General features: G+C 35.6%; 1 protein-coding gene across 4 annotated transcripts in view; it reads left to right on the top strand.

Moving 5' to 3' along the window:
- Positions 1–25,495, top strand: part of POU2F1 (POU class 2 homeobox 1) — a 184,092-nt gene that overhangs the window by 67,873 nt on the left and 90,724 nt on the right. For 3 of the 4 annotated variants that reach the window (XR_009531235.1, XM_060091317.1, XM_060091315.1), the window contains exon 2: positions 23,604–23,669. Coding sequence is in view for 3 of the 4 variants with exons in the window: in XM_060091317.1 (XP_059947300.1) it covers positions 23,612–23,669 (58 nt within the window). In the remaining variant the exon portion in view is untranslated. Of the gene's footprint in view, positions 1–4,801; positions 4,883–23,603; positions 23,670–25,495 lie in introns of those variants that run through there. The other variant, XM_060091316.1, reaches the window with a different exon arrangement.

The following is a 25,495-nucleotide window of genomic DNA, read 5'->3' as shown; positions in this document are numbered from 1 at the left end:
GGGTGGTCTACAATACAATACTTTTTTTTTTTTTAAGGTTTTATTGATATTTTTTCAGGGTGGGAGGAGGTGCTAGGTGCTTCCCTCTTTCACACTAAGCATAACATTCTTCTATAGCATGTTAGCTTATTGTTGGGGAATTTTTCTAAAGTGAAAATAAAATCTGTTTAATAGCAAATTCAAGCTTAGAATAGGTAATTTTAATAGCCTCATTTTGTCTCCCAAATGGTCTGGGGTAGTAGAAGATTATCTGAGTGACATTACTATAGGGGCTCTCGTCCCTTCGTAGTAGGCAAAATGAAGTCCGACTACCCTGTAGAAATGCTGCTGGCTTGGAGCTCCTGAGATTTGGCATGCCTGTTTCACTGTCCTACTTGCTTTCTCTCAAATTCACGTTAGAAAATTGTATGTGTGTATACACACATGTGCACACACGCACTCCCAAATATTTGGTTTGACTTGGCTCACAAGATTAAGAGATCAGAAGCTTCAAGGATGGTAGAACTGGGCTCTTTGTGTTGCTGTGCCCTCAGGTTCTTTCCCTTATGGTTGCAAAACAACTTCCAGCAGCAGCCAGGAAAATATGCTTCCTTGTTCGCGTCCAAAGGAAGGAGAGTCCCCGCCTACTGTCTGTATTCAAAGTGAGAGTAACTACCCCATAAAAGTTCATGAGCTCTTTCCTTGATTTCATCAGCCAGAATTGAGTAAACTTCTGGGATACAGTTCATTCCTGAACGAGTCACTAACTAGGGGGACTTAAGCATTCAGGTCTTTCCCTTGAGCCGATTATCATTGCCCTTATCCACGTGGGAGAGTTGGAATGGCAACCAGCATGCACCACTAGTATGTAGCCCACAGTCAAACATCAAAGTCAATGAAATTGGCATTATTGGAGCAGTTCTGGCCCACTAGTGGCACAAAGACAATACTTTGGCAGTCACTGGTGTAGTGAGCAGTGGACCAAGGATGGGCCTGAAGGAACACCAATATTTAACAAAGAGAAAGAGGAGCCTGTGAATCAGTTTCCTACTTAAATTTATTCTGTATTGCTGCTTTGATGTAGAATTTTAAAAAATTATATGACAATAGTGATGACCTTAGGATTTGTTCTCTTTATATTTCTTTTTCCAAAAGAATAGAGACTGCTGGAAATACGTTAAGCTTAGAAATTGAGATTTGAATTTATCCCTTAAGTAAAAATGTTCCTTGAATATTTGAGTAAAAATGTTCTTATAATTCAAGTGTTTTCTAATTTAAGAAAAGGAAATAACAAGCAGGAGAAAACAAGTCAAATGTATATTCATTTCTGCTTCCTGCCTTGTTCCTAAAGTCAAGAATCTGACCTTTGAGTAAGTTTCATCATATTTCTTATCACAAAACAGATTACAGAATAATCCTGGGAGTAAGTAAATAAACACTTTCCTTTGAATTTCCTGCGTTTTTTTTTTTTTGTGAATTGTGACAACTCTTCAATTTACTTAAAATATGATTTTTAAAGTACATTCTGCAGGTACAATACTGAAGGTATTTAACAATTTAGTTTAAATTATGACCTTCAGAAAACTATTCAACTGGCTTGAATTCATTGATTCTAATGACATATGGAATATTTGATTTACCCAGTGGTTCTTCACCATTATATAACTCTCTGATCACTTTAATGCCACTAACTGGGCTGGGTTTTTTTTTTTTTTGAAGTGCTGCCCATTGTCTTAAAGGAAATAGGGAAGGAATTATAAATGGTTATACAGAAGTTAATAGAAAAATAAAAAGTATTTTGTAGTACATGAACTATCTAATATTTTAGATACTAAGGAAGAACTGCATCCATGTATGTTTCTTAAAAATTTTTTTTACAAGTACAGTCATCCCTTGGCACTGGGGGGGATTGGTTTCAGGACCCTTGTGGATACCAAAACCCAAGGGTGCTCAAGTCCCTTGTATAAGATGACATAGTATTTGCATATAGCCTACACACATCCTCTGATAATAGTACTTTAAATCATCTTTTGATTAATTATAATACCTAATACAATGTAAATGCTGCATAAATAGTTGTAAATATAATACAAATGCCCTGTCAGTAGTTGCCAGGTTTTGCTTTTTGGAGCTTTCTGAATTTTTTTTTTTTTTAAATATTTTCGATCTACATTGGTTGGTTGAATCCGTGGATGCAGAACCCACAGATATAGAGGGCCAACTGTAGTGAGGAAGGTTAAAATTTATGAATCAAACTTCAGGCTCATCCCTACATACATGTTTGATATCTGAAAAAAAAGGTATCTCTCTTTTATTATGAAGTAATAAATGGTTAGGTTTGCTGCCCCGTGTCTAAAGACCTCAGTGATTGGAAACGGGTTGTGATTGGTAATGGGCTGGGAATGGCAGTGGATTGAGTCTTACATGCAAGGATCCTCCTCTCCTTGAGTAATCAGGAACAGACACTTCTGGTTTTCCTTTTGTGCTTGGCATGTGTAGGAAAGACAGACATGATGTACCACTGTTAATTTCTGCATATATTTTAGACAGTGAGATACTAGCAGAGAGACTTAATTCAGGAGGCCAGTGAGTTTTCCTTTACATTTGTTACTATGTGTTACTTAGTTCCAAGGGGTCAGATAAAGCATTGCATTTTCTATTTCATATTTCAGCCTCCTCTGAAATTTGGCACTGTAAACCAGTGGTTCTCAAACTTTAGCATGTATCAGAATCTTCTAGAGGGTTTGTGAAAACACAGATTGCTAGACCTCCCATGCCCAGAGTTTCTGATTCCGTAGGTCTGGGGTAGGGGACCGAGAATTTACATTTCCAATAATTTTCCTGATGATGCTGATCTAGGTACTGCCCTTTGAGAATCACTGCTGTAAAAACATTTATTTTTAGTAAAACCAGTGAAGAGTCATACTGAATTTATTTAAGGAAAAGATACACGGTATTTACTACTGTTGAGATTAGACTTTATATTGTTTCTCTCTGGATGTTGGTTATTACATTAAATGACCTACAGGGAATACTCTCATAAAATATATTTCTTTGGTAAAAGAATGGTTGCCATTGGTAATTGTAACTTTTCACAGACATATTAATAGCTGCTGCCAGGCTGAAAGCCACTTTTGGACTAGAAGAAAATACTTTCCATTATTTTGCTTAATGTTTCAAGCAAAGAGGGATTTTTGTTGTTGTTGTTGTTGTATTTGTTCTTTACTAAGATACCATAATTGTTATTTCATTCAATGAGTATTGAAACTTTTTAAGCTAGTCTGAGGCCAGTACACAACCTCTTTGCCATTGCCAGCTGTGCATGTTTCTATGGCAGCTCAGTCGGGACTAGCAGGATTACTTTTGTAGGGACCACACCTGGCTTATTTGCATCCAATTTAAGTTGGGGAAATTTCAAAAGAATAAGAGGTCTGTAGATGTGCCAGTGGACGCCAGAAAGAGCTTGTCAGTTTGTAACCATCACATTGGTCTAAAGGAGGAAGGGTAGGTGGGTTTTCCTTATTCATTATAGTTCCTGCTCTGGAGGAGTTTGGTGGATGTGCTGAAGTTTATATTTGTTTTTGTGTATTTAGTTGTCCATGTGTTTCTGTTTTGTTTTGCTTTTGGTTTTAAGTATATCCTCTTACAACTTAACAATTTTAAAATTCTTTTAAAGAAGTTAAAGTACATATAGATCAGATTTTTTTTTTCGAGAGAAAAAATTCACTTTCTTTTCAGTTGTATAACATAATAAAATGTCTTAGTAAATTTTTGACCTCTGTTGGAGAATGGTGGCAGAATTTTCATGTTGATCTCTATTTTCAAGTATTATGAGCTACTATAAGCCCCTTCTCTCACAAAAATAACTCCTTTTTAAGAAGATAGTGTCAACTATTTACATATTTGATTTTGTTTGCACCATTGAACTTAACTAAGCTCTTGGTTCAAAGTTTCATGAAGTAGTTAGGAACATCACAGAATGTATAGAAAAAAAATTATATGATCTAGTTAACATGAGTACTGAGTACAGTTATATAAAACTTAGATGGTTTTCATTAATGTTATACTACTCGATCATTTATACTAATTTATACCAATTACTGATTAGTTGTACTAATTCAAACAAAGCTATGTAGTAGAGGTAGTTGGCAAATAAGAGTCAGTGCATGTACCATCTCCTCTTCATCTGTTAAGGCTGGCTGCTTGAACCTACTATTAGGGTTCTGGGGCCTCATGGCAAAGAATGTGATGGTCAACCAGTGATGGTAAATTTACACACCTGTGTGTGCCAAGTATTGATCTTTCTCATTTTTCAAAGACAAAATGTAATCTTGCACCTTTTCCCAGAATACAGTGATAGCAACCTGTATTCATTTATGTCTATCATCTATGTGTGTGGGTATAGCCAGTTGAAATAGATACTTGTAAATTTGGAGGGAGGTTAGTGTTGGATTTTGGGGTCTTTTGTTAAGTTAATGAAATATACCCTTTAAAGAAGATACTAAGTAGGCTTTTTTATCTAGCTTCATGAAAGACTACCCCCTTGTAATACATGTTCCAAGAACTTTCTGATTTACCTCCACGTTTCTGAAGTAAGGGCAGGTGCTAGTAACTCCATTTTGTAGATGAGGAAGTAGGCACAAGAGAGCTGCCTGCCTCTAATCACTTTATGCTTAGGCAGCTAACCATACCTTGATGGGTAATCCAGCGTTCTCCACTGTTTGTAATTGTTCCCACTTAAAGTGTTAGGTTATTTTATACAACTTACTCAGTCTTGCCTTTTTCTCTTTTTGTATTCATAGACTGGAAAAGTAAGAAGAGCTTTCCTGACTTTTTAATTACCAAACTACTCTCAGTTTTCAATGAATCAATTCAAAGAAAGAATGCAGTCTTTCTATACCTGGTAAATATTTTCTGCTAATAAAAGCTATTAATTTAGTGGCCTCTGATAAATCCAGGTTTTATGATGATTGCCTTTAATTTTGTGGAATGACTATAAAAATGACTTGAATACATATATTTCATTTTTAACTCTGAAATTTGTTTGGTATTTATTGATATAATTGAGTTATGCTTAGAATGCCTGTGCCCTAGCCCTCAATGGAAAATAGTTTAGGATTGCCCTAATACTTAGATTAGGCTCTGGTTTCTTTTGAAAAAGTTGTGAAATTAATGCAACTAGGGTAAATGTTAAGTATCATCTTTATCGTGATAATATAACATTAGCAATAATCCCTATGTGGTAGTTTAATAGAAGTTCTTTGTAAATAATATTTTTATAAAATTAATCTATAATCAAAATATTATAACCTACATTTTACCAATGATGAAGTAACTTGTTTAAGGAAGTTCAGTGCTTCCTTAGCCAGTGTAGAGCTGAAATCAGAATCTAAACTCCTAGTCTCATGCCTTTTAAAAATTCTCATTTTTTTAAGCACCTTAAATATAAATTAACATGCCTAAGGGAATAAACAAACCATAGTGACATTTCATATGGATTTTCCTTTTGTGTAACTGAATATGTTACTGTAGCAACAGCAAAGAAGAAATGGTTTTATTTATTCTATGTAAAATATTTTATCTATTAACAGTGATATTAACAACCATTAATTAACTACTAGGGGCCATTGAAGCTTTTGGATACATTTTGTTCAAATCTGAGGAGAACCCTTGGGAGTATGGTTGTACCTGTTTTACAGATGAGGAAACTGAGGCTTAGGAAGGGTAATATAGTTTAGAATTTTAGAATTCTAGAACTGGAGTTTAAGCACAGTTTTCTCTGATGTCAAAGCCTATTACTAAACTATGAAGTCTGTTTATTTCTGGAATTAAAATTTAATCGTAAATCCAACCTATCCCTTGTTTACTGATACTAATTATGGAATTATTTCCTCTCTTAATTCACCCATTCAAAAATCTGAGCACTTTAGAGACATACTGAGGTAGTGTAGAGAAACCATAAAACCGTGTCTTCCTCTGTAATGATTTTACCTATAGAAATCATATTAGCTATTTTATAATGTAAACCTATAGAAATCATATTAGCTATTTTATAATGTAATTTCAAGGTGTAAGTTTTATACCCCCTCAAAAAGTATATAATATTTGTATATTATAAATACATGTTTAAACTAAACTACTTTGAGCAAGTCCAGAGGTATATTTAATGAGACTGAACATTTGTCTCTCCAATGTTTTTACTTATTATAGTTGATCATCAAACAATGATTATTTTCCTAAAATATTTTTAACAGACCTTTCAAAATTAGTTGACACCCTTAATGAAAAAAATTTGATGTTACAGCAAAGAGTATTAGTCAGAAATTAAGACATTTCACGTGTCTGGTTGGCTTTGGGATAAACAAAAGCTGATTATCTTAAATGAAGATGTAATGATGGAAGTATAAAGAAAATTCCTCTTCTTTAGTAAAATACCTTGAGTACCTGAGTTTGCCCAAACCAGGAGAATCTTTACCTTAAAACCTGATTTATCCCTTGAAATTCACCTTTCCCCAGGAATCTTTCATTAAATTACCACCACCATCTGCCTGGCCAAAAGAGGGTGGGGATGCACAGAATGTAGACAGTGAGGTATAAAAAAGTACATTTTGTAGTAGCCCATGTCACATAACTGTTTTATTCCTGGTAATGTGGAGATCTTATACCAAAGAATTGTAATTTATTTGCATTTTAATCTCTACTGTTCAAAATGAGAACTAAGATAAAGTAGATTTTCTGGTACCTTTCTGTTCTAGATGGTCATGTGTTAGAGCTTTATAAAAGGTGAGATACATTGACAAATTTTATTTTTTTTTAAGTTAAATTCTTTCTAACTAACTGGAGCTTGTGAAGGTGGTATGAAATTTATTGATACAGTGACATTATGATGAGATTACAAAGTTATTAACTACCCTAAGTATTACTTGAAACTACTCATCATCCTCTGAGTAGAAGGGAAAGAGGTGAAGTAGGGCTGGGGCAGCAAACATTAATTGAATTCCTACTCTTTTGGGCATATGCTATACACATCTACATGCATGCTTTCATTTTTAATATATGGAAAAGTACAGCGGTACAGGAAGTAGAGCAAAGAGAAGAAAGCATTATGCACAAATCTATGTCTTGCTTTTTGTTTGGATGGTCAACTTGTTAAACCCTTCATATTCTTTTGTCCTCCACTTTTGGCCATCCCAGAGCTGTTGATTGTTTCCAGTGCTCTGAATCACAACTGCCTGGGATTGCTGTATAGTGCTTATGTGGCCAGAGGGGCATTAGTGGGGTTTTTTTCTTGGGGCGGGGGGCGGGTAGTTAGATTTTAAGTTTTCAGAAGACTATAGTTAACAGTACTGTATTATATATTTTAAAATTTACTAAGAGGGTAGATCTTAGTTACGTGCTCTTGCCCCACACACAAAAATTTTTAATTAAAAAATGGGGCGGGGGACGCAAAGGAAACTTTTAATGGTGATGAATAAGTTTATGGCTTTAGTTGTGGTCTCACAGATGTATATTTATCTCCAAACATCTAGTTTGTATACATTAAAGTTGTATACATTAAATATGTATGGCTTTTTGTATGTCAATCATATCTCAAAAAAAAGTTTTTAAAAAAGTTTTCAAAAGAGAAAACTCATACTTCTTAAGAAATGTTATTTAAAGATTAAAACATGAGAAAAAAGAAGAAAAAGGAAACCAAATTCTACTTCAGCCATGTTCAGCTAATTCAAACATTAATACAACTGTTCTTACCATGTACAGTAAAGATAATTTTCTGGCCTATGGATTAAAACTCAGTTAAAAAACATGGAAATATTCAAAAGCATCACTTAAAATTTCTTGTTATAACAGGAGAAAAATCTTGAGTAGTATTTATTGAATATTTATCAAGATATTAGAATAATACAGTTATCATTTTTCTAATTCCTGATTATTTTCAAAATAACTAATATTCTCATTTTAATTTTAAGAACAGTCTTGGGAGACAGCATAATCATTCCCATTTTTCAAATGAGAAAATTAAGGTTCAAATGTTGTGTTAAGTTTCCTAGGGATGCTGTAACAAAGTGCCACAAACGAGGTGGCTTAAACAACAGCAATTTATTGTTTCATAGTTCTGGAGGCTAAAAATTCAAGATTAAGGTGTTGGCAATGTTGGTTCCTTCTAAAGGTTGTGAAGGAGAATCTGTACCATGCCTCTCTTCTTGTCTGCCCTCTGTATGTATCTGTCTCTGTGTTCAAATTTTCCTTTTTTGTAAGGACAGCAATAGTATTGGACTGGGGCTCATCCTGATGACCTCATCTTAACTTGATCATCTCCAAAGATCCTATTTCCAAATAAGGTCACATTCACAGATCCTGGGTATTCGCCTTTAACATCTTGGGCGAGACACAGTTCAACCCATGACAGATGTGACGTCCTTTGCTCAGGGTCTCCTAAGTAGGAAGTTTAGACATAACACATTGTAGTGCCACTAAAATAGTAGTTTTAAAATAACATGACAATATATCTATGACACCACATTTAAAATTCATTTTCTAATATCTTCTTATGCCTGGGTAGATTTTATTTAAAATTAACTGAGTTTCTAAAATATTTAATAGAGTTTCTGATTGTAATGGATTTCGAGCTCTTTTTCTTTCTTTGTATAATAAGTGATACGACACCAACTGTGGAAAGTTGTTCAATACTCAGTGCTTAGATCTGAGTATAAATTTTACTGAACTTCCATTAATTCAATGTAGAGCTTTAGAATGTCGACTCCTTCATATTTTGAGATGTCCATCAGAATACTGTTTAATTTGTTTCAGGTGCACTCTCATGCTAGGTTATCTATGCATTTCACAATTCTGTAAGAACTATAGTGTTGCCAGTGTTAATACGCATCTTGTGATCAGAGATTTCTGAGGAGTGGGGAGAGCGAGACTCCACTAGGATAATAAAACAGTGTATGGTAGTTTGTTGATCTCTTTTCGTTTTCCCTTTTTTCTTTGCTAAATCTTTTTCTTTTAAAATTATTTTAGACTTTTAGAAAAGTTGCAAAATAATACAAGTAACTTTTTCCCTGAACCTTTTGAGAGTAGGTCTCAGACTTGATGGTCCATCACTTCCAAATACTTCAGTGTATAATTCCTACAAATAAGGACATTCTTCTACATTGTCATGATACAAACATAAACTCAAGAAATTTACAATAATACATTACTATCAACTAATCCATAGACCATATCCACATTTTTCTAGTTGTCTCAGAAATGCCCTTCATAGCAAAAGAATACAATCCAGGATCATGCATTGCATTTAGTTGTCATGTTGTCTCTTTAGTATTCTTCTATCTTAGTCTTTTCCTTGATTTTCAGCACTGTGACACTTTGGAAGAATACATTTTGTGGAATGTGTTTGAATTGGGACTTATGTGATACTTCCTCAGGTTATGTGTCTGTGGCAGGAATATCACAGAAGTGAAGTTGTGTTCTCATTTTTTTGGGGGGGGGGTTGCACAATTTTGATTTATCCCCTGACTAGTGATATTAACTTTGATCACTCGATTAAGGTGATGTTTACCAAGCTTCTTTACTGCAAGTAACACTTCTTCCCTTTGTAATTAATATATATTTTGTGGGCAAACTGTAAATTTTTGTCATCAAATTTTTGCCCTCTAGATTTAGTATCGGTTGTTTCTTGACTGAACTTACTGCTATGATGGTTTCCAAATGTTAATTTTCTTGACATTCTACTGTAAGGAAGAACGTTCTCTTCTCCCTGTTTATTTATTTATATCAGCATGGACTCATGAATTCCTACGAGTAATGGTTATAATTCATTATTATTTTTATTTACTTTGTTCAAATTGTCCAAAAGTCTGTCCATGGGAGACATTTCAGGCTGGTTTCTGTTTCTTTTTCACATATTCCCATAATTTTTTAAAGCACTTCCACTAGTAATTTCTTCACCAAAACAGTAAAAGGAAAGAAATAAAAAATAAAATATAAAGTCTCAGTGAAAAAGCAGAAAGCCTCATTAAAGAAACAGAAAATATAAAGAACTAAACGGAGGGACTTCCTTGGTGGCGCAGTGGTTAAGGATCTGCCTGCCAATGCAGGGGACACAGGTTTGACCCCTGGTCTGGGAAGATCCCACATGCCACGGAGCAGCTAAGCCCGTGCACCACAACTACTGAGCCTGCACTCTAGAGCCTGCGAGCCACAACTACTGAAGCCCACGCATCCTAGAGCCCGTGCCCCACAACAAGAGAAGCTGCCCAATGAGAAGCCCATGCACCACAAGAAAGAGTAGCCACTGCTCGCCTCAACCAGAGAAAGCCCGCGCACAGCAATCAAGACCCAACACAGCCAAAAAATAAATAAATAAATTTATATTAAAAAAAAAAAAAGAACTAGGGCTTCCCTGGTGGCGCAGTGGTTGAGAGTCCGCCTGCCGATTCAGGGGACATGGGTTTGTGCCCTGGTCCCGGAAGATCCCACATGCCGTGGAGCGGCTGGGCCCGTGAGCCATGGCCGCTGAGCCTGCGCGTCCAGAGCCTGTGCTCCGCAACAGGAGAGGCCACAACAGTGAGAGGCCCGCGTACTGCCAAAAAAAAAAAAAAAAAAAGAACTAAATGGAAATTTTAGAATTGAAAACCATAGTAACTGAAATAAAAAACTCACTGGGTAGGCTTACAGCAGAATGGAGGGGACAGAGTGAGCTGTAAGCTAGAACAGTAGAAATTACTCAATCTGAACAAGAAGGAGAAATAGAACAAATAAATGAACAGAGCCTCAGGTACCTATAGGATTATGACCAAAAAAAGACTCCAACAGGAGTAAGAGAAGGAGAGAGGAAAGCAGGCAGGGCCAAGAAGTGCTTGAAATAATGGATGAAAACTTGCCAAACTTGGCAGAAGACATAAACCTACACATCCAAGAAGCTGAGCAAATTCTAAACAAGATAAACCTGAAGAAATCTGTAAGACACATCATAAAACTTAGGTAAACTTAAAGACAAAGGAAAAATCTTGAAAATAGTGAGAGAGAAATAACATCTTACGTATGGGGAAAAAACATTCCAATGATAATGGATTTCTTATCAGAAACCATGGAGGCTGGGAGACAGAGGGGTAACATTTTTCAAGTACGGAAAGAGCTTAAAACCTCAAATTCTATATCTGGGAAAAATATTCTTCAGGAATGAAGGAGAAATCAAGACATTCTTAGAGGAAAACAAAAAGAATTTGTTTCTAGCAGCCTTACCCTAAAAGAATGACTAAAAAACAAAATACTGGGCCTCCCTGGTGGCGCAGTGGTTAAGAGTCCGCCTGCCGATGCAGGGGATACGGGTTCGTGCCCCGGTCTGGGAGGATCCCATATGCCGCGGAGCGGCTGGGCCCGTGAGCCATGGCCGCTGGGCCTGCGCATCCGGAGCCTGTGCTCCGCAACGGGAGAGGCCACAACAGTGAGAGGCCCGCATACTGCAAAAAGAAAAAAAAAACAAAAACAAAAAACAAAAAACAAAATACTTAATTTTAAATCCAGCAGAACATGTTCAGGACTTTTATGCTGAAAACTACAAAATGCTGATGGGAGAAATCAAGGAAGATGTAGGGAAATGAAGAGATGTACTGTGTTCATGGATTAGGAGATTCAACATAGGAAAGATAAATTCTTCCCCAATTGATATACAGGTTTAATGCAGTTCCTCTCAAAATGCCCCTAAGATTCTTTTATTTTTGTTTTTTTGATTGAAATTCTGATTTACAATGTTGTTAGTTTTGAGTGTATAGCAAAGTGAGATATATATATATATATATATATATATGCTGAAAAGCATACATATGTATTCTTTTTTAGATTCTTTTCCATTATAGTTTATTACAAGATATTGTCCTTGTTGCTTATCTGTTTTATATATAGTAGCATCTATCTGTTAATTCTGTTAAGATTTTAATAGATAAGATTATTCTCAAATTAATACAGGAATGTAGGCTAATTAGAATAGCTAACAGAACTTTGAAAAAGAAAAATAAAGTGGGAAGAAGCAGTCTTTAATTTCAAGACTTTTTATATAGCTGTAGGAATCAAACCTCAGGGTTTGATCCGTAGAGGCATTGACACATTGATCAATGGAATAGATAGAAAACCCAGAAATAGCCACACAAGTACAGCCAATAGATTTGTGACTAAAGTACAACAGCAATTCAGTGGAGGAAGAATAGTCTTTTTGACAAATGATTTGGGGAGGGGTGGGGGAAGAACCTTTAACCTAAACCTCACCCTAGAATAAAAACAGTAGAAAATTTTCAGGATGTAGGGCTTAGTGAAAAGTGCTTAATCACGACACCAGGAGCACAGTCCATAAAAGAAAAAAATTGATAAACTGGACTTTATCAAAATTAAAAAGTTTTTCTGTGTGCAAAACTCTGCTAAAAGGATGAAGAGTCAAGCTCCACAAGGAGGAAAAACATTTGCAAAGCACATATCTGATAAAAGATTATTATCTACAGTGTATGAAGAACTCTCAAAACTGAACCCTAAAAAAACCAATCCATTAGAAAATAGAGATTTGGGGGGAATTCCCTGGCGTTCCAGTGGTTAGGACTCCATGCTGTCACTGCCGAGGGCCTGGGTGCAATTCCTGGTCGGGGAACTAAAATCCCACAAGCCACGTGGTGCAGCCAAAAAAAAAAAAAAAAAAGAGAGATTTTTGCATTCTAAATAAATTCAAGAAAGAATAGACATGTCACTGAAGAGGATATATGAATGGTAAATAAGCATATAAAAAGATGGTCCATAAGCCATTGAGGAAATGCAGATTAAGACCACCATGAGATATCACTGCTTACCTATTAAAACAGCTAAAATAAAAGGTTATGACACTACCAAATGCTGATGTAGATTTAGAAAAACTGGATTTCTCATACATTGTTTTGAGAATGTCAAATGGTACAGCCATTCTGGAAAATATTTGGAATTTTCTTTAAAACTAATTATATACTTGTCATATGACCAAGCAATCTCACTTCTGTGCATTTATCCCAGAGGAAAAAAAAATTATGTCCACATAAAAATATGTACGTGAATGTGCTTTGTATATTATATATGAGAGTCAGATACGTCTTTTGCAAATACTTTCTCCCAGGGTGGAGCTTGTGATCCTATGTACATGCCATGTATGAATGTTTATAGCAGCTTTATTTGTAATGACCCCAAACTGGAAGCAACCAAAAAGTCCCTTAATTGGTGAATGGTTAGACAAACCATGGTACATCCATACCATGCACTACTCTGTTCAGCAATGAAAAGGAATAAACTGTTGATACACAGAATAACTTGGATGGGTCTTAAGGGCATTATGGTGAGTAAAAAATGCCAACCTCAAATGGTCATATACTGTATGATTCCATTTGTATAATCCCAAAATGACAAAATTATGAAAATGGATGGCAGATGAGTGATTGTCAAGGATTAGGAATAGCCAGAGGGAGAGGAGTGGATATGCCTATAGTGGGGTAGCAGCAGGGAATTCTTTGTGAAAAAATAGTTCTGTATTTTGACTGCAGTGGTGGTTACATGAATCTACACACGTGACAGTAAAATAACATAGAACTTTACGTATGCTCTATACCAGTTTCCTGGATTTGTACTGTTAGTTGTACTGTACTGTTAGTTATATAAGATGTAACCAGTGGGGGAAACTGGATGAAGAGTACATGAGACCTGTCTCTATAAATTCCTATGAATTTTTAACTATTTCAAAGTAGAAAGTTAAAAACAAAAGAGGGGGATATTATCATTGCTATAGGATTTCAGGGAAACAAATAGTTACTTGACAGTGAGGGGAATGAAGATCTGTGGTCATAACTTTTGAGCCTGTCTTTATAGCATAGATAGACTTTTCACTAGTTGATATAGGGAGGGAACGGTATTTCAGACAGTTTGAGAGTTAGTAAATGTTTATGGAATGACTACCACTGTACTGTTAATAGTAAGAGACATTAATAACATCCGATTAGTCTAAGAACATTTTAATTAGTTTAATGAAGGAGTATATCTTTAGATTTTGTATCTCATGTAGAACTTTGGGATACTTGTTACCTGTATTTTCACACAAATTTATGAAACCTGGGAGTAAGAGAGAGATAAAAAGAAGACACAAATTACCAATATCAGAAGTGAAGCAAAATAGTTCAAAGGATGAATGACAATAAACAAAGCAGCATGTGGTTTTAAATAAAACAAAGCTTGTTTTTCATGGATTTAGTAAATGGAATCAGAGAAAAAGTCACATTCCATTTCTTGAAGTTAGAGAACTCTAATAGTAGCCAAGGATGTCAAGACAAATTATAGGCCTGTGTTGAAGCCATGTTGTCACCTGATCTTTTCTTCCATGGAATTTTCACACTTTGTAATTCTGTATTTAGATGATTGCTTGATATTTCTGTCTACTATTGAATTGTAAGCATTCTGTGGCTCAGCGTTGTAGACCCAATTCCTATCCTGGTGTCTGGCAGCACTTAGTAAAATACTTGTTGAATGTGTTCATACATGAAATAAATGACTTTGCAAAACTCTTTACATTAGAACAAATAAAAGACAGTTATAGAAGTAAAGAAACAGGATGATAAGATAGACTAGACAGAAAAATTTAGTGTAATGGTAAAACTTTAGTAGAGCTACACAAGATTTAAGCTTTTACAGCTAAGCAATTCAGGATTGGATTTTGTAATGTTACTATGTTTACTGAAAAGATGCCAGAGTGTTGGACTGAGCAGTAAATGAGCTATGGCATGGCTGTAGAAAAATAAGATAGCACAGGTTAAGGAAGACACCAGAGCATGAGCCACTTAATACTAGCTGCTTTCTAGTGTGGTAGCTTTCTTAACAAACCACCTCTTAAATGACTGATCCAATTAACTGATGCTCTAAGAATTCTTGCTTGAAACATACTGATGATTCCCCTACAGCATGCTGAATGCTTACTCCTTAGTATGTCTGTGCATATCTGCTGCTGCTGCTGAAGTTGTATGGGTATCAGGAGTCATTTACATGTTTGTGCTCTCAAGCCTTTTCATGCTGGGTTATACTTATTTTAATCACACAATTTAAATAATTATTTAAATCAAGGGAAAGAGAAGTGATGTTTCTGTGAAAACTTGAATGCTTTGAAAAGATTGATAAAGGGTAATAAGTAAAAAAAAATACTGCTGAATTAGATGAGAACAAGGGAGCTGTAAAATATCAGGGGTAAATTATTCTTTAAAAAAAAAGTAAGTAAGAAGGAAAAAGATTCTGTACTCAGATTGCTTCACGTGTCTTTTAAAGCAGTTTTTCAGTCCATGGGTCATGAAATCAATTTAGTAGGTTTAAATCAATTTAAAAAAAGAGAAGAAATGTATTAGAACATATCAGAGTGCATTACACCTAGGAAGGAGCATTGTTTCATGAAATTTTTCTTGAGTTTTTAGTATTTATTTTATACACATACATAAAATGTGAAAATGTAATAAGCTTGAAAAACAAAGCTAAAGAAATTGAAACTGGAAATATTAGAGTGTGTATTAAGGGCATGATTTATCCCAGAAAGAAGGGGAAATTCAAATTAGTGGATCCAAACTTAAAACAAAGGCTTTAGTCCAACATCAAAAGGTTGGTGAATGAATGTATATTTTTGTGCTTTGTATTAAAATGAAATGTTTAAGGTATGTATAAATGGTTTTATATTTAAGTTGACCTTTTTAATTGACCAGCAACTACAGAACTCTGTGTCATGTGGTAAGAGTTTCAGCATATTTTATTGTACTTATTTTCCTCTCATATTTCCGTATTATATACCCCCCACCCCCACTTTCTCTGCTACTTAATAGCTGTGTCACCTAAGAGTCATTCTCTAGGCCTCAGTTTACTTTTTGTGAAATAAGATTATCCTTCAGATCTCTTGTTATTTGGCAGTGCTTAATAGCCAAATTGATAAAGTAAATTCTTTCTTGGTATTTGCCCATCTAAATTTTTAGTAAATGGTAGACATTCCATTTTGGGTTTTTTGTTGCTGTTGTTGTTTTTTTAAGCACTGAAATCCCAGTATTGCAGCCTTAGGGGGCATCATTCACATATGCCAGTCAAAATGGCCATCAGTAATAAGTCTACAAATAATAAATGCTGGAAAGGGTATGGAGAAAAAGGAACCCTCCTACACTGTTGGTGGGAGTGTAAATTGGTATAGCCATTATGGGGAAAAGTATGGAGATTCCTTTCAAAACTAAAAATAGGGTTACCATATGATCCTGCAATCCCATTCCTGGGCATATATCCGGAGAAAACTCTTAACTCAGAAAGGTACATGCACCTCAGTGTTCATAGCAGCACTGTTTACAGTAGCCAAGACCTGGAAGCAACCTAAGTGTCCATGAGCAGATGAATAGATAAAGAAGATGTGATATATATACACAGTGGAATATTACTCAGCCATTAAAAAGAATGAAATAATGCCATCTGTAGCAACATGGATCAACCTAGAGATTATCATATTAAGTGAAGTGAATCAGACAGAGAAAGACAAATATATGATATCATTTATATGTGGAAACTTAAAAAATTATATGAATGAACTTATTTACAAAACAAAAATAGACTCACAGACATAGAAAACAAACTTATGGTTACCAAGGGAGATGGGGGAGGGAGATAAATTGGAAATTTGGGGCTGGCATATACACGTATAAAATAGGTAAACAAGGATGTACTGTATAGCACAGGGAACTATAATCAATATCTTGTAATAACCTTTAATGGAAAAGAATCTGAAAAAGATATATATATATATATATATCTGAATCACTTTGCTGTATATGTGAAACACTGTAAATCAACCATACTTCAAAAAAAAGTAGGGGCTTCCCTGGTGGCGCAGTGGATGAGAGTCCGCCTGCCGATGCAGGGGACACGGGTTCGTGCCCTGGTCCAGGAGGATCCCGCATGCCGCGGAGCAGCTGGACCTGTGAGCCATGGCCGCTGAGCCTGCGCGTCCGGAGCTTGTGCTCCGCAATGGGAGAGGCCACAACAGTGAGAGGCCCGCATACCGCAAAAAAAATAAATAAATTAATTAATTAAAAAAAAAAAAGAGTTTATTGGCCTATTTTCCAATGGAAACAGCCATTACCTCACTAATCAACTCCTAAACTAGGTCTTAAAGGAAAGCAATTTAATTGGATTAATTCATGCTGAAGTGTGAATAACAATCCTACAAACTTCCCAAAAATGGTTTTCCTTTTTAAAAAGGGTATTCTTTTTAGGTTAAGTTTTAATCTGATATTTCAGACAGAGGACCAAATGAGGTGAACATTTGAGACTTTGTGGGAAAAGCTCTTTCCCTCTTTCAGATCAGCTGTTCCACGGTTAAGGGACTGTAGGGGAGAAATAGTGGCCTTCCCTCTCCCAGTCCAACTGTAGAAGGCCTGGACAACCTTCTAGTATTTAAGCCTGCCTTCTAGAATGCACAAAGTACCTAGATCAAGAGTGGTAGGAGGGGAGTTTTCTCACCCCCACCATTGTGACCGAGTCAGCTGCCTGGGTAAGGTGAGGCTTCCTGTCACCCTGGATAGCTGCATCTCAGTGCTGCCTCCTTCTTTTGCCCCTCTCCCTCTTCCTGCAGTGAAGATAGTGAGTTGTTCACCAGAGGGGAAGGAGGTCCCACTTTGCATCGTAACCTGTGTGAGTTAGTGAGCTATAGGCCTGCTGTGCAGAGACCCTGTGGGACTCTCTTGGCCTGAGGGGGAGGAGGATTATTATACTACTGAAGTCCTGCCCTGCAAGGTACCTTCCAGCAAATACTCCTTAGTTGGCAGTGATTGTCTGGCTGTCGCTATAAGTCATCCTTAACTAATGTATGAAAGACCTAATTGGCATAAGAAAGGTAGTTTAGAGGTATTACTGCATGTGGTACAAAAAGGTAGATGGTGAGATGCAGAGAGATTCTATGGTAAATAAAGGCAATAAATGTAAAATTTTATGAAGGCAGAAGAGGAAGGAAAGAAACATTTATTCACATTCATCATTTCTTCTCATATTTTCCCACCAAGTAGAAGTTGTGTAATCCAATACATTCTACCTTAAAAACTCTTTTGAATTCTGTTCCATAATATATTCTTGATTGTTTTACTAAAAAGTATTATGATTCATTGTTGAATAAAATCAGTGTTCTTAAAGGATGCACCATGTTTATCGTGTGTCTTGATGTCTTCCCTGGCACAACTACCTCATGCTCCAGTCCAAGGTCTAGTCTGAAAAGCACAAGCACATTTATCCTCACAGCAGCCTCATGAAAAAGATAGTATCATTTTACAGAAGAGAAAAGGAAGGTTCAAAGAGGGAAAGTTTCATGGGTACTACACGTCATTGTTAAATTTCTCCCCCAAACCCTCTCCTTATATGGATTTTGTGGTTCTGTAAAACAGAAAAACTAGCAGTATAAATAGAGTGCTGATCTAAAAGTTAAGAAAGGTTTTTGGTTCTGTTCCTAACAAAGTTATTGACTTGCAGGGAAATCTTTTGAAGGTCCCTTATAGAAATGTTGTCTTTCATTTCCTCATATGCATGTTGAATTTAATTTCATCATTGATGTTGGGAAAAGGTACATATATATTTTAAAAAATCAGACACTTGGCATCCTTGAAGATTAGTTCTAAATAAAAGCAATTGTTAATGGAATAATACCCTTGAGAACTCTCTTCAAGTCTAGTGCACTCTTCTGTGTATCCATACACACTTGACTTTTAAACACAAAATTGTTGTCACCAATTATTGGCTTCCTTACTACACTGAAAGTAAGCTATTTTAGTCTGCTGCTTGATTCAAGCCCCCCATGCCTACCAGTTCCTTAAATGTATAACTTGTCCATAGGTATAATAGTAGCCAAGAGCTCAAATTTTAATGTCAGCAAAATCTGGTTTTAAATCCTGACTCCAGATTATTAGTGTGACATTAGATAAACTACTTCAGCTCTCTGTGCCTCAGTTTCCTTATTTTAAAAGGGGGGTAATAATGCCTATTTCATGGGTTTTTATCAATCTCCTGAATTGTCTATGATGATAACATTGGCATGTTGTCATATGGTAATGCCTAAAAAATTTGGGGTTGATGTTTTACCTTGTAAATTCACTTTAAATAAATATATTCTTTTGTAAGTATTCTAAGTCTATAGATTCATATACATTAAGTGAAATTTACTTGGAAATACTAATTCCACAATTTACATGACCCATATTTTGATGATTGATATTGTAAATAACAGACTGTCCTACACTTTAGATTGATTTTGATGGGGGAAGGATATTGTATGATATGTGGCATTCAACTAATCTATTTGGTTAATTTGGTAGTATAAAAGGATTTGTAGATAATGAATTTTCATACTCTGGAAGATAATTTTATAGATCCTACACTGCTTCCGGATTTATACTGGTGCCTCGTTTTAAAGTAGGACTTTCACCTGACAGTGTATGTTAATATTCGGAAAATTCTCTATCAGTAGGCTAGCACCATCTTGACAGCCCTATGTTCTGCTTCTACCTTGCTAATTGTTTCCTTGGGATTATTTGGATTGTGTAGAAAGCTTTTTGCAAATCCCCTTATTACTGAAGTCATTGTTGCCAGCAGGAATAAGATTAAAGGTGCTTAAGTCTGTAGAGTTGTTTCTAATTTGTACGTGTCATTTCAGTGGCATTTTAACAGAACTCTGTCTCCTGTCCCTCCCTCCTCCCCCGGTACTATCTCAAGTTAGGTCCAAGAAGCCAGGCCATTGGAAGAAATCTCATTTTATCCTCCTAATTATTATGCTGGCACTCAGGAGATAATTTTTCCCTTCATGCACTGCCAATTAATATGCAAATGGACTGATAAATATTTATGCAATGATTTAAATTATGCAGGGAGTGCTTTCAGTGTATTCTGTAAATGAATTGTTCGTGGACTTCAAAGTACTGGCTGCTGTGCTAACGAGGAGAGATTTGCATAAGGCCCTAATCACGCGCATACTGATTAAGCTTCATTATGGAAACTGCCAGCTGCAATCTTTGTTTCTATTTTATTACAAAAAGAGGAACTTTTCATGCTTCAGTTGCCTTGACAATGTCAGTCCTAGCTGGTAGGAGAGACTAAAACTCCTCTGAGCAACTGAAGTTTCCTTATTCAGTTGAAGATTGCTATGGTGTAACTGAAGTTGTATTTCGCTTCTCCCCCAATCCACTTTCCACCTCCCACCCTTGTTCTTTTAAGAATATAGTGTAGATTTGTTAGAAATAATAGTACCTTCTTTCCCCTACCCCAAACCGCTACCTGTTTCTTCCTTGCTTTGGATTGTCTGAACCTCTAGAAGATTTCACAGCAATGCTGGACTGCAGTGACTATGTTCTAGGTGGGTACCAGCACGGTTCTTTCTTATAAGCTTTAATATGGAAATAGCGTGTGTGGAGTTGACTATGCATAAATGCTTAATCGCATATGCAACCAACTCGGGGGAGGGGGGAGAAGTGGATTGAGCTGGGAAGGAGGAAAGCATTTGCAAAGCACAAGCCTGCTTGAATTTGCAGTAGGTCCCTCCCTACCACTAGCTCTTCTGGTTCAGAGGATATTTTCAGTAAATAGTGTGGATTTAGAGTTCAACTTGAATGGAGGACATTTTTGCTTTTTGGAAATTTCTATTGAGAGCATTTCATGTAGTTCTAAAAACAGTCTAAATCTGAAACAAGGTATAAAGTGTACCTAAATAATATGTACATATTAATAAAAAATTTTTTGCATACCGAATGTGAATGTCTTCTATAAAAAATGCCTAGTGAAAAATAAGATGGAGCCATAGTGCATAGTTGTTCCCATAAATGCTAATGCAGAGGGTAATTGGAATGGTTACTGCAATAGGACTGTTGATCAATTTCCAGATTTTAGAAACTGTTAACTGTTTTCAAATTTTGGCTAATACTAGCCTTTTTTATTTTTAAAAAATCAACTTCTGTTCTTCAGGAAACAATTTTTAAGTGCTGGAAAGCCTGTTTTTAGAGTTTTTCCTATAGAACAACAAGATTTGGGGAGGGGGATGTGTGGCTTGAATATATAAACTCTCTTTGGTGATTAAGATTTAAAATAGATTGAGGCACTTTGTTTTTTAGACTTACTGTGACCATGGTGGCCAATTTTGTGTTGAGTTTTTTCTGTTTGTATGCAAAATTGTTGAAACCTCTTTGGGTTACTCTGGTCACCTCTCCAGGTGATGATAAGAACTCCAGGTCTCTGATATCTTAGTTTTAAAACCTCTACAAATGATTCTTTTTTCCCGTAGGTAATTTTTCCTGCTTGAAAAATTGAGGCTGCCCCCCATCACCATTACAGTAGCTCAGGATAAAATAAAATGATAGTTCTGAAAATGTTTGAATTTTTAGCTGGAAGGCATGGCCTAAACCCAGGGTAGTACTAATACTTGTACAGCATGATAAAAATCACTATTAAAAGGGTGAATGACTAAAATAACAAACTGATGTCAAGAATTCGATCCAAGAGCAACCTGTAGACTGTGTATTAGACTCATACAGTCAGTTCAGTGTGCCCAGAGAGGAAAAAACAAACTTCACATATCAAAAAAAGAATTTACTTGTATTTACTCTTTTACATCTACTAAGTTGGGAACTCAAGAAAGGAAAGGAAAGTACCTTTCTGAAATATTTTTAGCATTATATTTTAGAATTAGACATTATATCTGTAATTTTCAGTTCACAGTAAATATCATTTAAACATTCTTCCATTCCATTCCAGTGTACAACATTCATAGTTGTACAATTAATCAGGATTTGGTTTTATTTATTTTTGTGTATGTGTATTAAACTCTTGACAGTTTGATAGAAAATGCATAGAAGATTTACATAGAATACCTGTGACATAATTTTTAATTTTTAGATGTGGAAATCAGGATATGAGTTGTACAGGTTATGACTTGTTGAGAATTATGCCTACAGCTTTGTTTTTATGGTATGTGGAAAACATTGTTACCCTTCTGATGAATGTTAACTGCTTCATCATTTTTTCCCGCTTTCTTTTAAAATACATTCTAAAGGAAGCATTGAGCAGCATGTATGCTTAATGGTGTATTCTATTATATTTGTTGTGGTTTTTGTTGACTTTCATAAGATTTTGGTTAAGTCATTCAGAAAGCTGATGTTTACTAAGCTGTACACCTGTTCCTTTCAAACCTTAGTATGCTTTCAGATGATATTTAAATTTTTCTGTAGGGGGAAGGAAGTTATAGAACTACCCTCATTTATGACCACAGACATACAAATTTGAACCCTTTGAACATGTGAAGAACAAAACAAATATATGATAGAACTGCTTAAGCCCATAAGGCAAGCATTTGTTTCAAAAACTGTATTTAAAAAGCTATTACACAGCTTCCAGGTTGGAAATGAAATTTATGAGAGAAGGATTCTTGATCTTTCTCATCAGTTATGCATGTGGATAAAGGAAGCATGGACAACATGGTTGGGACTACTAATGATTGTTTTGATTTTCTAGTTAAACATTTAAGCAGATGACAAAATGGGCTGTTCAGTCAAAAAATTGAATATAATATATAGTTTAAGTATTATTCTCTGCTAATAATTATAGTTAAATGGTTCTTAACCCATTGAGGGAAAAGGTAGAACTTGCTTGATAGTAAACTCCTTTGATTATAAATATGCTAAGTTTGAGTTCACAGGAGAAGTAGAATAAGATACGTATTAAATGTATAGTTTTTACCCTTTAGAAGAGGTAGAAGAAAAGCAAACTTGTTCTTGTCTTTCCTCTTGGATATCTTCTAGGATACTTAATATTGCTTGATGAGAACACATTACTATGAAAGCATTCATTTAGGATATTAAGGAAGTATAATTTGTAACTGGGTGTGGTTGTGATTTAATTTTGCAGTTATTAGATGTATCTGTTATGCCTTGTAGTCCAGCTTCTTGTACTGGTTTATGATTGAGGTATGGATTTGATATATTCTCACTTTGACGCATGTTTAATTTGTTTTAGGGGAGGGGGTGGGGAGTAAATATGGCGATATTTTTCTTAGACATGTTTTCATTTTATTCTGTTAGGTTGAGATATTGTCCAGTCTGTAATCAAGATTACCAGTAGATTATTTAGGTTACAATTAATGAATATCTTTACTTAAGAAAAAAGAAACTTTATTTGGGAATAACATATTTTACTTTGTGACGTACTTCTCTCCTCCTCCCTGCCCCAACTTTGTTTATTTAATATACTTTATGCTTCATATTATAAAACATTTTTCCTCTTTTTTATATTATACTCTCTATTATAATTTTTTTTGCAGGTTAGATTTCTCTTATTTCTCTTGGAAGAATCTTAAGGTTCTTTAGAAAGACAATTTATTTGTGTATCACTTCAGAGTTAAGGGAATCCTGAATTTCTTTCAGATAAAATTTTATTATAGTTTGCAATGTTTTAATGTTGATACCATCTCTCCTTGAACTGTAGGACTGTAACAATAGTCAATATTCTTGACCTTTTCCTTTGCCACAATTTTGCCTCCCTAACCACATCCCCAATATTTTCAAAACCTATTCTCTTCTGATTTATTGCAGACTCAAGAATGAACAATCCGTCAGAAACCAGTAAACCATCTATGGAGAGTGGAGATGGCAACACAGGTACAAGATCGTTCTCAGATCCAGCTTTTTAATTAGATATAATAGAGCTAAAAGAAGAAACTTCCCATTTAACTGTGACTTGTATTCGGTGAATAAAGACCAATTTGAGTATTGAGTTGTCGAATATTAGTATTTGCAGGAACTGGGATTGTATTGACTTAAGATTATCTAACTTCTTCTGCAGATTGTTTCATCTTTTGCTGCCATATATCAGAGAAACTACAGAGTAGTTGAGAGACTAGTTCTTTGGGTCAGTTAGTTCTGGGAATGACTTACTAGCCACTTACTAAGCTGTGTGACTTCAGGCAGTTTCCCCAGTCTTTTTGAAAAAGACTTAATTTGTTCACCTATAAAATGGGGATAATAAATTTCATAAGTCATTGTGAGTATTAATGGAAATGTGTTAAGCATGGTGCCAGCTACACAGCCATTCAAAAAAGTTGAATGGCTATAACAAAAAAGTTGCTCTTGTTATAGGTGTTAACCAAAATGGGAAATCTTATCCACATTCAGTATAAATTGTATTGAAGTTATGGTATTGTGAGTAGATAAAAACACACACCTGTTTCTAATACATCCTTTTATTTGGTAATTTTTTTTAAAAAATACACTAGATTAAACCCTGTATCAAGAGAAAATGAATACCATAAAAATGAGGAAACTGAGGCCCCCACTCACCTCACTCACTGAGGTGAGTCCGTAAAGGATAGATTGTCTCCACAGCCCATACTCGACATTTGACTATGTGTCTTTATCAACCAGTTAAGAAGGGAATTATGGGCAGGGATTCCCAGAAAGTAATAGTTTCACTAGGTTTTTACTAGCAGAGAGCGTTGCCTCCTTGACTCGTGATTTTTAAAATGCCTAACTATAAGAGATAGTAAAAACGAGAGTCACTGTTGGAAACTGTCTTTGTTTTCCACCCCTACTGGCCACAACACCTTTTAATTTGAAGTAGATGAGTTGAACCAGTACAGCAGCTTCCTGCCTACATATCTTTCGTTTAAAATTTTTGGTACCTGGAGATACTTGTTAATCTTTTAATCTCTAAAGCATACCTGCCTCTTTATGTGAAACTGAACAGTGGGGCTTCCTGCTGTATTTAACATGTCTCTCAAGTTACTCCAGCTGAGGCTAGCCAGGTAGACTGCTGTAAATACATCCCGCAAAGGGGAAGGGCAGCATTCTGTTCTGTCTGAAGTGTCAGCCAGTCTCCTTTCTGTCCCGTTTGGGCTCCGCCTTGCATTTTTTTTTGTAGCAGCAGTCCCTCTGCCAGTATTTTGGCCACCTAGCTTAGGTGTGGGACTTGTTTGCAGAGAGAAATAGGGCAGTTGATCCCATTAAGACACTAGAAGAGAGTGAGCAGGACACCCATGCCTAAAGAATTCAGATTCAAAGAAGAGGCATGTATTTCTTAGGGAAGAGAAACAGACTCAGAATGATTGGAGAACACTGAAAAAACACTATACCGGATTGCTTGGGAATCCATTACTATAATAGAAGTTTCAGTAGCTACCATTTATTGAGCACCACATTTAATAAAACCCTGATGACATGTTTTTAAAAATCTTAAGCACTGTATGCATTACCTGATTTTTGAGTTCTTATGGCAGCCCTGCAGGTTAGGTATTATTTCAAGGAGTAGGAAATTGAGGCACGAAACCAGCCAGGAAATAAAGGCAGGATTAGGATTTACACGCTGCATATGGTTTACACCCTGCCTATGGTTTCTCCCATGAACTGTAATAAAATAAAACTGAAAACATAAGCAAACCTTTGTATATATATATTTGGGTCTAAAACCATTTATAGAGCTATGTAAGATA

The sequence above is a fragment of the Mesoplodon densirostris genome, chromosome 2 (assembly GCF_025265405.1).
Source record: "Mesoplodon densirostris isolate mMesDen1 chromosome 2, mMesDen1 primary haplotype, whole genome shotgun sequence".
Taxonomy (NCBI): Eukaryota; Metazoa; Chordata; class Mammalia; order Artiodactyla; family Ziphiidae; genus Mesoplodon; species Mesoplodon densirostris.
This window is presented reverse-complemented; position numbering and strand designations above follow the sequence as displayed.